The sequence below is a fragment of the Pipistrellus kuhlii genome, unplaced genomic scaffold (genome assembly GCF_014108245.1).
Source record: "Pipistrellus kuhlii isolate mPipKuh1 unplaced genomic scaffold, mPipKuh1.p scaffold_m20_p_8, whole genome shotgun sequence".
Taxonomy (NCBI): domain Eukaryota; kingdom Metazoa; phylum Chordata; class Mammalia; order Chiroptera; family Vespertilionidae; genus Pipistrellus; species Pipistrellus kuhlii.
This window is the reverse complement of record NW_023425584.1, coordinates 32,174,026-32,188,339: the sequence shown is the minus strand read 5'-3', so window position 1 is coordinate 32,188,339 and position 14,314 is coordinate 32,174,026. Positions and strand designations below refer to the sequence as shown.

The 14,314-nt window shown below is 41.1% G+C and overlaps 1 protein-coding gene across 5 annotated transcripts in view; it reads left to right on the top strand.

Moving 5' to 3' along the window:
* The first annotated feature begins 6,522 nt into the window (after window positions 1–6,522).
* Window positions 6,523–14,314, top strand: part of LYRM7 (LYR motif containing 7) — a 41,303-nt gene continuing 33,511 nt past the window's right edge. For 3 of the 5 annotated variants that reach the window (XM_036423752.2, XM_045576668.1, XM_036423750.1), the window contains exon 1: window positions 6,523–7,333. In XM_036423752.2, coding sequence (XP_036279645.1) covers window positions 7,148–7,333 — 186 coding nt within the window. In that variant the 5' untranslated portion in view covers window positions 6,523–7,147. The remainder of the gene's footprint in view (window positions 7,334–14,314) is intronic. The other 2 variants (XM_045576667.1, XM_036423749.2) reach the window with 2 other exon arrangements.

Here is a 14,314-nt window from a genome sequence, read left to right as displayed (position 1 = left end):
TGCAAGTAGTCCTGACATGGGTATAAGTGGAAACATGAATTCGAACCAGACTGGAAATCTTTGGATGCCAATTTGAACTCAATCTTTCAAGTAACAGGGAAGTTCTAAATGTTCTTGAATAATGGAATTAGAATATCTTTGAACCAGAAATGCCTTTAGAGATCTAAGTTATGCTTTTGAAAAATCAATATGAAATGATGCTTGGCTAGATAAGAGAGCCTGAGGTGAGGAGGTAAGAAATAGGTGATAATTTAGAGCATTAACTTCAGAAGTCAAAAGGAGGAATCCCGTATGAGAGAAATTACGAAGTAAGAATTGAGAGGCTCTAGTGGAAGATCATGAGATATAAGGAAGAAGGAGTCTAAGATAGCTCAAAAGTTTCAACCACAGGTGAACATACAATGGTGGCACACACCATTAGATAATTCTTTTGGGAGAAGGGGGTGTGGATAATGATGACACAGTTAAGTTCAGCTGAGGTGAGCAGGGTATCCAAGGGTTGGAGTTTTATGACTGGAATTCAGAAGTGTTCAAAGCTAGGGATGTGGATTTGGAATTCATTTGTGAAGAAGATTCTGCCAACATTGAAATTATGGTCTGAGAATAGCCACTGACTTCTGAGAAGCCACAGATATTGTGGCTCTTTTATGTGGACACACACGAAAAGCATGCCCTATGTTTTTGTTATCCTAAGAGAGAGAATACATTTCAGAATAAGTACATTTCCTCAGAAATCACATAAACATAATAAGCTCAGTATGTATAATGTGGAACAATAAGGCTGACTCTTATTTGTCTTTGCATTCCCTTTGGTTTACACACAATGGGTGGCTCCTGGAATGCTTGATGAGTAAGTTAAAATGAAAACTAGCTTTTAAGATAATTAATATACCCTTAAAGGGCATTGGAAAGCCCTGGCTGGTGTGTCTCAGTTGGTTGGGTGCTGTCCATGCACCAAAAGGCTGCCCGTCGATTCCCAGGCAAGGACACTCGCCGGGTTTGGGGCTCGATCCCCAGTATGGGGGATGCAGAAGGCAGTTAAGCGATGTCAGCTCCCACGTGGAAGTTTCTCTGTGTATGTGTCTCAGAATTTTTTTAAAAAGGCATTGGGAAGGGTTTACAATGCTTAATTTTTATCCTAAGCACCTTTTGTTAAGAATATAGTAAATAAATAAATAAATAAATAGCCCACAGATATGTGTTTTTCAACAAAAGGAATGAAAAAGATAAGAATTCTTCCTTTCATACTTAATTTATTATTAGTAACAGTTTCTGGAACAACAACAAAAAATTCACTTTTTTTTTCATTGTCTAAAGTTTTACATATCTTCTTTTTCCCCAGTTGACTCTCCTCTCCCCACAGCCATTTCCATCTTGGGCAAGCCCCACTGCCCCAATGTCTGTGTCCATTGGTTATGCTAATATACATGCATACAAATCCTTTGTTTGCTCTCTATCCTTTGAATCAGTATTGTCATTATAAATTTTCCAAGGCAGTCTTTAAAGCTATGCCATAAAATTTAGCATCTGGTTATATATTCTTTTTCTTTATCATTGAAATCATAGAATCAAATTTTTAGAATTGGAAAAACCTTAGTGCTTATCCACTTCTAATGTTTAAATTTTAGAATATAAAGTTGTTTCACATCTACAGGTCTTATCTCCTATGTCTTCTCACTCAACTCCAAACTGTACATTCATAAAGTCTATATTCTTTGCTTGTATTAAATTTCCCATGTTAGCAGAGTGTTCAGTAATAGTATTTAACAAATGCTTATTGACTTACATGTGAAACTGCCAAATAAGCCCTAAGCATACACACACACACACACACACACCTCAGAGGGCATGCAAGCTCTTCAGGAATGACCTGTAAATTTCATTAGCACAACTTCAAACAAAGCATTCACAGGGTTTCAAATCAGACTGCCAAATCCAGTAAGGCACAGGCAGCTGCCCTGGCCCATTCATTTTACGGTGCTGCTCTGCCCTGCTGTGGGAACACTGAGAAGTGCAAGAGAAGACAGTGTGCAGAACTCAGAACCAACTGCTACACATGGGTTTTCACAGAGAAACAGACAAAGCATCAATAAAAACATAGGCCTCCCTTTTAATAGGAAATCCACTTGAAATATTCATATTTTCTGGACATAGCGGTTACTGGATGCAAAAGGAGAAGTGATTTGCAAATCTCAGATCATTTTTAATTCATCCATTTGTAAAGTTGAATTTAATGTTCCTGAATATTTATCTTCTAATATTTCCAAAAATTGGTTGGTGTAGAAAACATGGTACAGGTTTAAATGGAAAAAGCAGGAGTAACAATAATAATTAACATTAATTGAACAATTACCAGATGTCAGGCACTAGGCAAATAAATATTAATTCATTTAATCTTCACAACAAAGCCATGAGATGAGTACTAGCTCTTTATGCTTTTCAAAGTGCTTTCACATAAGCGTTTTCTCCTCACCCAGTGCTCGGAGGCAGACGGGGAACTCATGGCACATAAGACACCTTGAAGACCCTGAAGTGAACAGGTGGGCCCCAGAGCACTGCTCAAGCAAGTCACAATCTGAGCCCAAGTCCCTAACTCCCCAGGCAGCCTTTCTTTTACTTACACACAGATGTCGGTTTACACACCTAAAGAAAAACCATTTACCAGACTGATGTTAGGAAATGCCTATCACAATGGAATAAACAAAAAGTATCATGACTACATCTGACAATTACATGTTTTTTCTCTATTTTTAACATTGGAAGAAAAATGATGCTGACTAAACTATAAAAACAATAAAGCATAATTATGTATCGTATTATATATTAATCAGACTTGGTTTAAGGTAAGTTATTAGCATTCAGTTCCATCTGAAAGCCCAAAATATACTTGAAGTTTCTCAAAGTTTTCTTCCCCCATTGATCTGAACTATTCTATTAAATCCTGTCCCTAAAACTTATACACCCATGAGACTTTCCAAAGGACTAATGTGGCTTGGTCTTGACAAGCTATCCATTTTCTGCCTGGTTTTTGTTTGGGTTTTGGCTTGGTTTTCTTTTTGGTTGCTTTGGGGCTAACAAATTTAGATTTGTAGCCTTCAATCCTGTGGTGAATTGTATTTGAAAGCTTCGGTCTAAATTTAGCTTGATTTTTCCAGCAAGCTCCTCCTGAGTAAATATTTTATACATTTTGTACTTTCAAAAATTAAATTCCCAACTTCAGACTGACTCTACTCAAATGACATAGTCATAACCAGGAATTACCAAATGCAAGGACTAAGTTTACCTGACCTAGACTTCACAGAACAGGGTTCCAAACTTATAAGTGGGTTACAAAAAGTTTATTTGCAAGTTAATTGTATAGAAATTTGGATGGGAGTTTTCCCATTTTAAAGTTACTACTTATAGCGTTTATTAGAGAATAGCAATTTTTGCAAGACGGGCCCCTATGCTGGCTCTGAACCTTCACTTGGCTCATTGCTCTGCATGGGGCTTGGAGCAAGGAGGCTGCAGGGCCACGGGGATACTCCCACCCTGAGTCTGCCCTCTTCCACTGGGACTTGGGTCACCAGCACTGGCGACAGTGGGGTCCTTTGTGGGGAGATGGAAGGAGTGCAGTCGTGAGAGCCAGGATATAGGCACAGAGTGCACTGCCTCAGTGAGAAAAAGGAAAGAACGTGGTGGCCAGTGGAGCTGGAGCTGGGTTAGGGGCCAGCCCTCCCTGGAGTGCTACATTCTAGGGAAGTCCCATTGGAGTCTGGAAATTTCAAACCTAGCCTTCCAGGTCTATACAAAGGTATATCAGCCAGAACAGAGTCCAGAACAGAATCTGTTATTCGAATGTTTGTTAGCTAGATTTTTTTTTTAAACAAATATACCTAACTAATATTCTAAAATGTAGGACTTCCGGCCTAGGAGCTGATCGATGCTTATTGAACAGGAAGCAATTTCTATTCCCTAAGGAGAAGTAACACATTGGAAGACTAAAGTGATAGGAATTTCAAGATAAATTTATTCATTAAATAAATGGTCAAATATCACTGGGAGGTAAGCTTTCCATCACCAGCAAGAGAAGCTCAGGAACACACACACTTACTAAAATGATTGGCAAATGTACCAACTCAGAAGCAAAACATAGCCCTGGCCAGTGTGTTCAGCGGTTAGAGCATCAGTCTGTGCATCAAAGGGTTGTGAGTTCGATTCCTAGTGCGGGGCACGTACCTCATTGCAGGTTCAATCCCTGGCCCTGGTTGGGGTGTGTTTGGGAGGCAATCAACTTATGTGTCTTTCTCACATTGATGTTTCTTTGTCTCTCTAGTAGAGTAAGGATTAAAAAACAAATCAAAAAAAGGAAACAGGGGAAGAGTGACGTTTTCTTGTCCCCAAAATACCTCATAGGCACTAAGAAAAGAAGGGAGAATGTGAACATGGCCAGCTGGCTGGTTTGTGGCCAGCAGTGACCCTTAGGGACTTGTCTCCCTGATGTTCTGAGTCCTACAGGTTGGCCATCTGGTCCTGCACTCCTGCCTTCTTGAGCTTTTCCTCTCTACCTAGTCTCTCACTTTATACCTCATAAGATGTTACATTTCTCAACTTCTTCCATGCATAAAAATAGAGGTTAATTAAAACTTCCTATCAAATCTATGAATTTTTAAATGCATTGCCTAAATGAAATTTAGTGAGTCCCCAAAGTGCATGACTATCGTTTCAAAATAGCACTCACCAAAAGTATAATTGTATTATTGTACTATCCAAGTTGCTGACTAGATCTTCTCATTGTTTCCTGCACTTGAAAAAAACATACACTTCTGGAAAATTAACACTCCACTACCAACCATGAATGAAATAAGGCCTTCTTTGCTGTGTTTGAATACTATCATTAGTTCCTAAGGGAGGGCTGTGTTCCCACTGGAATCAGAAATCCTCTAACCTGTGTAGAATTCAAGGGAACTAAAACAGTCCGCAAAGCCTCCCGAGATGATTCCCTCCCTGCAGAGGTGTTGGCAATAGCCTAGAAGGGGAATCACATTGGAAAGAAGGCAGCCTACGCCCAAGGCACAGACACTCCCCCTCCTGAAACCAATCTCCAGGAAAGGGCTGGAGAAAGCATGGAACACACCAAGCATTAGCAAGCCACACTCCTATAAAAGTAGTGGTGTTGTGCACTTCACTATGGAAAACATCATGGCGAAAAGTAGAGAGAGCATAGCAGGAGGAGATGCTGATGCTGACTGTCAGGAATACTGACTCCTTCTCCCTAAAACCCACCCCAAGTAGTTAGAAAAGGGAAGCTGAGAAATCCTTGATGGGGAAGTGTTTGAATGGGTATGTGTAGGGTATGTTTGCATTAGCCTGGAACAGAAGGCAGTCCAGTTAAGAAAGGATCAAGCAGAGGGAGAACACTGGAGTTCTGGTTTTGCTTCTCCTCTTCCTCTATCTTGGAGCAAATGGTGCCCATTGCCATCTGGAGTGGCTCAGGCCCACTGGGGTGCTGGGGCTGGTATAGTAGCTAATTGTTAAATTTTCAGGAATTTTGTCAGCCAATTTTTAAATATAGCTATGATTGAAAATTAAATTATACAAACTTAACAATAAGTCCACACTCACATTTATAGAAGCATTGTTCACAACAGCCAAAATGTGGAAGCAACCTAAATGTCCATCAACAAGTGAATGGATAAACAAAATGTGACCATCTGACCATTCAACCATCCAGTCAGTAGCTATGACACACAATGACTACCAGGGGGCAGATGCAGAGCTGTGGTGACTTGGCAGCTGCAGTTCTTGGGTGATGCACCTGGAACCAGAGAAGAGGAAACCTGATTCCAGAGGGTGTCGCCCAAGAACCATCCTCTTGCATTCCTGGACCTCTCAGGGTATGTTAGGAGCCAGTTTCAGCCCGATCCTCGATCCTCGCAGGCCATGCCAAGAGGCCTCGCCAGTGCAAGAATCCATGCACCAGGCCTCTCGTATACACATAATGGAATATTATTCAGCTTAAAAAAGAAGAAAATTCTTATACCTGCTACAATACAAATAAACTTTGAGAAAATTTTCTAAGTGAAATATGTCAGACACAAAAACACAAATATTGTATGATTCCACTTACTTGAGGTGCCTAGTCAAATTCAGAAAATAGAATGGTGGTTGCCATGGGTTGGTGATAGGAGGAATGGGCAGTTCAAGGTACAGTTTCAGTTTTGCAAGGAAAATATTCTGGGGGTTTGTTACACAAAAGTGTTAATATAGTTAATAATTCTGAACTCCAACCATTTAAAAACAGTTAAGGTAATAAATTGTATGTCATGTGTACTTGACCACAATTAAAAGTTTTTAAAAATGTTTTTAGAAACAGAAGCAATAGAATCTTAATTTCCTGCTTTGTCCATATGTGATAAATAGGTAGGGTATTACCATTAGGGTCACTGGGTGATGGGTACAGGAACTTCCTGTGCTATTTTGCAATTTCTTGTGAGTTTATATATATTTCTAAATAAAAATGTTTTTTAAACAATACTCAAAAGTCACCATTTCCTAATTATTTTACTACGATTTGCAATAACTATATTCTTGAGATTTTTTTAAGTCTATTGTACTTCTCTAGTGTTGCACATCACCTCTCAAAAATCTACATTCAGTTGGAAGCTGAAAATCAGTGGGAGTATTTATACCATGAAAATCAGCAGATGCTACAAGCAAGGGCTCCACACTGACAACTCCCAGCCGGTTGTAAAGCTTTTGCCAGCAACCTGTGGGCCAGGTGTCCTCAGGATGAAAATTAGATTAGCTCTGAATCCTATGCTTGTGAGGGGATGAGACAAATGAGTGGAGACTAGCTGACCACAAGCAGTAACTTAGAAACTTCAAAGCCGGGGAATTGCACCCTTAGGGGTGTTTCTCCCCCAGGGAGCTGTGATAATGTTTTTGTTGACTTGGCTGAGCTAAGGGAGGCCCAGAGAGCTGTTAAAACTTTATTTCTGGGTGCGTACAGGAAGTTGTTGCCAGGAGAGATTAGCATTAAATTACGTAGTAGACTGAGTAAAGAGTATCTTCCCCCAATGTGCACAGGTGTCACCCAGTGCATTTTGAGGGCCCAAATAGCACAAAAAGGTGGAGGGGGAAATTCTGTTTCTCTTCCGGAGCTGGGATGTCCACTTTCTCTTGTCTTGCTCTGAATATCAGACATCGGAGCTCCTGGTTCTCCAGGAGGCCTTCAGACTCTGGAGAGGCCCTGATTCTCTTGCCTTCACATTGGACTGAATTATACAACCACTTTCCTGGTTCTCCAGTTTGCAGATGGCAGACCATGGGACTTCTCAGCCTCCATACCTCGGTGAGTCAATTCCTAAAATAAATCTCCTCTTACATATGTTTATCTAGTAATCGATATTTTCTCAATGGCTCTGTTCCCCTGGAGAACTCTTACTAATACAGAGGTGTAACGGGGAAAGACCTGACCTGCACGTTTGTTTTGAGAGGTGGAAGTCCTCTAAGTGTGCACTTTCTTGACAGCAAGTTTTCTCCCCCAGGGCTCACGTACTCTCCATCTCCTGAGTTCATTGGAAGTGAAGCAGAGTTGGGGGCAAGAGAGGGAGTCTGGCTTTCCTCCACTTCCTGCTCTTGAGGTGGAGACATCTCTTTTCTTTTGATTCCCATTGAAGACGTTATTACACCTGTGAAGTTCTTGGATAAAGTGAGGATTGAGGATCTCAGGGCGAGGCGTTGCACTATCTAAAGGCAGTTCTCCCTGCAGTTCACTCCAGTGATGGGAAGGAGTCAGTTGCCTTGGGCGGACTTGGCCCTGCGCTGAGTCCTTTTCTCCTTGATTGTGTCTCATGGAAGTCAGAAAACATTCCTTCCTGGGCAGTGCCTGTAGATGGCTGAATGTGGAAATAACTGTTTGATAAGCCAGGAGGTCAGATGCTTTAGTGAGTTTGTATCAGCATTGCTCAAAAGTTCATATCATTGCCGAAACCAGTTTGGCTCAGTGGATAGTGTCGGTCTGCAGACTGAAAGGTCCCAGGTTCGATTCCGGTCAAGGGCATGTACCTTGGTTACAGGCACATCCCCAGTGGGGGGTGTGCAGGAGGCAGCTGATCGATGATTCTCTCTCATCGATGTTTCTATCCCTCTCCCTTCCTCTCTGTGAAAAATCAATAAAATATATATTTTTTTAAAAAAAGTTCAAATCGTTGCTCTTTGGAAGTTGTAGTTTTGACTGACAACTTGGGCCTTGGGTCTGCAGGTCTTGACCATCCTGCTGGTAGAAATCCCTTGTCCTCTGCTTTGTGATGTGAATGCGCATAGTTGGGATGAGTGTGCAGAGTTGGCAGGGTTGCTGTCTTTTAAAAGTGTATACTATCACAGGGCATGTATGACTCAGCGGTTGAGTGTGGACCTATGAACCAGGAGGTCACGGTTCAATTCCTGGTCAGGGCAGATAACCAGGTTGCAAGCTCGAACCTCAGTGTATGGTGTGCAGGAGGCAGCGATCAATGGTTCTCTCTCATCATTGATGTTTCTATCTTTCTCTCCCTTCTGAAATCAATAAAAATGTATTTTTTTAAAGTGCGTACTATATAAAGTAGCACCTTGCCATACCAGTCGACATGTCAGATGTCATTTGGTACCCCAGGGCTGATATAGGCTCTTGGGCCTCACCCATTTCCTAGCCTTCTAGAGCCAAAATCTAAAACTTATGGCCAAAGCTATGGAGTTTTTTAATCATCTGTGTATATTGATAACTCTCAACTTCATGGTTTTCTTGTTCATCTTTCCCTGTTCCATGACTTTACTTCCTTTTCCACCACAGTGAAAATTTAAGTTACATCCACACCAATTTCATTATTCATTTGTTCTATCCTACGATCACACACAAAAACAGTTATGGGGGATTCATGGAGGGGAGGGCAAAAGGGAGAATGGAGGACATTTGTAATACTGTCAACAATAAAAATTAAAATAAAATAAAAAACAGTGGTAACACCAACAAGCCCATAAAATAATGTTCAGGATTTCTTTTTCGGTTGTCCTTGTGCTTAGAATTTATTCTGTTAAGGCTATGGAATCCATGTGCTGTGTTCAAAAGTAACTTTATATTTTCTTTGTGTTTGTTTTTGCGCATTTCCCCCCAGCTCTTCCTTCTCTCTCTCCCCCCGCCCGTCCCCTTCACCACACAACTGTATGTATCCCTGGGCTATACGTATATGTATTTATGATCTTGGGCTAATCTCTTCACCTTCTATTTACTTCCCCTCACCTCAACAAACCTCCCCTTTAGATCTGCCAATCTGTTCCATCTGTCTATGCTTCTGTGTTTAATATTTATACATAATTGTTTTCATTTGGCTCTCTTTGCATTTAATTTTAACCTCTACTTTTTAATCTTTTTAAATTTACTTTAGCTCCTTAACTCTTGAATATTTCCAGCCTTTCTCTATTCTGTCAATAGAGAATAGTGCTAGCTAGTTGAAAGTGCTAGCTTTGCCTGGCATCTTATCTTTTTACGTTTCTGAGGATGGTCCCAATATACTATTTGGGATCTCTTGGCAAGTCTGATATGTTAGTGCAGAGAAAGAAATGCAAGAGGTGCAAGAGAGAGGATTGGGCTTGAGAGAATTCCCTTCTGAAAGACAGAGGCACAAAAATAACTGCAGTATATGAAGAGTAATTGAGAAAGGATCTTCAAGCAATCAAGAATCCAAAGAAGCTGCCTCAGCTGACAAGGGAGGCCCAGTAGGTTGGGAATTCGGGATGGTCTGAGTCAGCCAAATTCCTCAATATAGCTCAATCCAAATATTCAGATACCCCTCTTTCCTGATCAATAACCTCACTTCCTCATAAGAGACCAGGCAGTCCATGAATTAAAAGTTGGCAACATTGAGGATCAAAAGTAGTGTTAGGCTTACAACTATTTGAAATTTTCAGCTGCAAGAGCTTATATCTTTTTTTAAAAAATCTCATTAATGTCTACAGCAGTCATAGAGATCCCTTAGGTTTTGATTGATAAACTAATAATTTAGAAATCTTAGCTTGCTATTTTTTCTTTAGGATGTTCTGCAATATTAGAAGCAATGACACCTCCATAATCCTTGAGTCCCACCTACTCTTCATACCACCTATGGCAGTAGCATTGGGAAGCCCAGAGGCTTGACTTCAGTTGGCATATCAGTACTTGTGATCCATGGAATAATTTAATTAACCATTTCGCTACTATTGACCATGGGCTGTGAAAATTCAGTTCCTCAATGTTAGCTGGGTTCTCTTTGCCTTTATCTCAAACCAGGTAGTAACGAATCTCAGCTTTCCAGCCACCTTCAGACCTGCACCAGCACCTTTCCCTGAGGATCTACTGCCTACAACTAACCATTCCTGGTAAAAATGTATCCAGCAGCGGATCTTCTTGGAACAATATTTAATGGGTAGCTCCAGATTTACTGAGAAAATAGGCAAGAATAAAGAGAAGCTATGCAAATAATACCCAGTCAAAAATAGGACCAGAAAGCTGGCTGTTGGTACACTGCTACTGCGGCCACTGAGCACAGAGACTGCTGTTTGCTCTGTTGTCACCCCTGGTATTCAATACCAGATCCAAAGGTTGGCAACACAGACACTGTTGTGCCTGCCAACTGGCTGCCGCTGCCACTGACACCAGAAAGAAATCTCCACTGTCCTTGTTTCTTTGTGTCATTAGTTTCAAATTCAAAATCCCAGATGAGTGCATCTGATTGGCAGAGTCTAAGACAAGTGCCTACATCCCAGCTGGCAGAGGAGCTAGAATATTAGGTGTCTGTTCATTGCAGCTTCTCTTGGGAGAAGCAAGGCATCCCTCAAATACCAACTGGGTTCAAATGCTGAACACCAATAATTACAAGTGGCCATTACACATATAATGCTCTGGCAAGTGCCACAGGTTGTAATAGGTGCACACGGCGCTGTTTTGGTTTTCAGCACAGTGCCTATCTCACAGCAGGCACTAAATACATAGCAATTGCTATTCATACTGTTAAAAGCTATCATAATTACTATCGTAATCATGGTCATTATCACTAGAAAAAATCAACCTATAGGGATCAATGGATAAGGAATGAGATAACAAAAGCCCCAGGCAGACTGTACAGACCAAAGACGAAGAGGCCTCGATGGCCCCTCCTGATGCCATGGTACTATATAAGACTTGCCAGAAATTAGGTACAACCCCAGGGATAGGGGGAAATTCTAAATTGACTAAAATGGATGGATCAGAGACTCAAAACAGAAAATACGTTGTTATAGAAAATCCATCAGAGGTATATTTCTTGCATACTTAATTATAGGCTGATCTTTATACACACTACATTTTCAGGTGCATTATGCCAGGTAAGCAAGGTGCCTGTGTAACACTTCAGAGAACCTGCCACAGCCATTGTCCTTTGTATAATGGTCTGTGAGTTCTTTACACATTGGCTACCAGGGATACCAGATTGCCTCACCCCAATGTGGCTTTCCAGCTTCTCCCATGCATGTTATACCTACGTCTCCAAATCCTGGAATCTAAACTAGTCTTTTAACTTGCTTTGTGGTGGAAGTGATGTTATTTGAGTTCTGAAGCCTAAGCCTACGGGGCCTTGCAATATCTGCTTTACCCTCTTGAAATGTTGCCCGAAGAACATTAAATTATGAAGAAGTTTGGGGTTAAAGACAACAGGGAAAGAGGTTAAGCCATTCCATTAGTCCTAGCTGAATCCATTTCATCCAACTAAATGAGTGAATCCAGGCGAGATAAGCAGAACTGCCCAACCAACACATAAAATCGAAATAACACATTGTAACTGTTTAAAACTAAATTTGGGATTGTTTATTACTGTCTGGCCACCATGTAAACTGGCCTAGCCTAAAGGTAAATAAGGGGCCATTCCAGAGGAGAGTCAAAGGACCCCAGATGACTGCCAGTACCAACTGAGAGACATCTGAGTGGGCTCCGTTTGAACCCTCCAACCTTCCACAGAACACAGCAACATGACTAAGCTCATGTAAAAGCAGCAGAGAAAGCCGTCTACAGAAACTTGAAAAGTAATAAATCCTTGACTTCTCTCTTTCTCTTACTCCCCTTTTTTACCCATTGGCAAATCCTGCCAACTTTACCTTCCGATACATACTGAATCTGATCACTTCTCCTCAGCTCTGTCACTCATACAGGTCCAAGTTATCATCATCTCTTGCATGGATTATAAAATGGCCTCCTAACAAGTCTTTTTGGAATAACTAAAATATTGCACAACTTGATTGTTGTGTTGGATACATGACTATGTATATTTGCCAAAACTTATTGAGCTGTACAATTTTAAAAGGTGGATTTTACTTTAAATTATATAATAAATCAATAATCTTGACTGTTTAGCAGTGGTTCTCAACCTTTCTAATGCCGCGACCCTTTAATATAGTTCCTCATGTTGTGGTGACCCCCCACCATAAAATTATTTTCGTTGCTACTTCATAACTGTGATTTTGCTGTTATGAATCATAATGTGATTATGTTTTCTGATGGTCTGCGGCTCGACAGCAGCGGTTCTCAACCTGTGTTGTCACAGGTTGAGGGTATGTTTGGGACAGTGAAACAAGAGCTTATGACAGAAGCAATAGGGGAGCCTAGGCAGAGCTGCTTTGGCTCTCTAGAAACATTATGGGAAAGAAGTGAGCCAAGTCCTAACGGTTTGCTCAGTGATTAGAGGACCAGCACTTGGAATAGTCATGGGTTCTATTCGTCAAGAGCACATAGCTCGGTTACAAGCTCACAGGCTGGATCCTGGCCTTGGGTTAGGGTGTGTGGGGGAGGCAACCAATGGATGTTTTTCTAACTCCCTTCCCTCTTCCACTCTAAAAATCAATGGGAAAATATCTTTGTGTGGGGATAAGGGAGATCAACCAAAGGACTTGTATGCATGCTTATGAGCCTAACCAGTGGTCATGGACAACTGGGAGGTAGCGGCATGCGTGGGGAGGGGTTTGGGATGGGAATAGGGGCGATGAGGACAAATATGTGATATCTTAATCAATAAATTAAAAATATATATTTTTAAATATATCCTTGGGTGAGGATTTAAAAGAAAAACAGAAAGTGAGCCAAGGTAGGACTGCTCGCAGCTCACTGCAGTCAGACAGAGAAAAGAGGACGGGCCCCAGGGGTTAGCCCAGGACAAGGGGCCACTGCCCATTGCTTCCCTGGTTCAAGTGTCATGGGGTCCCTTCAAATTTAGGCGATTCATGCACCGGTAGGGGAAGAAGGGAAAAGAATGGGGGAGAGGGGGTGTGTTCCCAGGAGGGAGAGCCCGTGCCTGTTCTAGAAAATTAATGAACCCAAAGAAGGGGTCTTGGGAACCTCTGATTTATAGCCAGTTCGGTTTAAAGCACCAGTAATAACCGGGACTTGTATCTGGCCAGGGGAGCAGGGAGTCTTGTGGCACAGAACCCCTAACCATGGAATCTGACGCTATCTCTGAGTTGAACTGTAAGACACTCAGCTGGTGTCTAGTGAATAACTTGGTGCTGTGAGGAAACCCCACCCCCCTCACACAATGAAAATTTTGTCTCAGAACCATTTTAGGCAGAAAAGTTACAGACACGAGCAAGACACATCAGCAGTTGTCTATCTGATTTATTAGCACTGGTTTGATTAAATCAGTGGGAATATATCTAAAGAAAGCTGACTGAAGGCTCTTACACACAATACAAATGCTTCTCTCATTACATTCTTTACAGTGGCACAAACCCTATAAAACTCTTCCTCAGACCTTCCCCCACATAAGGCCATAAAAGATTTAGGGAGAGCCGAGACCGGTTTGGCTCAATGGATAGAGCGTCGGCTTGGGGACTGTACCTTGGTTGTGGGCAGATCCCCAGTAGGGGGTGTGCAAGAGGCAGCTGATCGATGTCTCTCTCTCATTGATATTTCTAGCTTTCTATCCCTCTCTCTTCCTCTCTGTAAAAAAATCAATAAAATATATTTAAAAAAAAAAAAAAGAAGAAGAAGATTTAGGGAGAAAAACAACCATTTTTTTTAATCCTCCCGATGGGAAAAAGGCTTTTTAAAATATGAAATAAAAATCCATACATTAACTGTACAAATATTTTAAAACACCATGACAAAGTAAAAAACGGCAATTGGGGAAAAATTATTTTCAAGATAACAAATGACCAATTTCCTAATTCCCACCCCCCAAAATGATTCTAAAATCACTAACAAAATTAAAAATTAAGAAGAAAAACTATTTTCAATTAAATGTGTCAAACCCTACTAAAGTGGCCTTCAGAAAGGCTAGGTACTTGGCAAGACTAA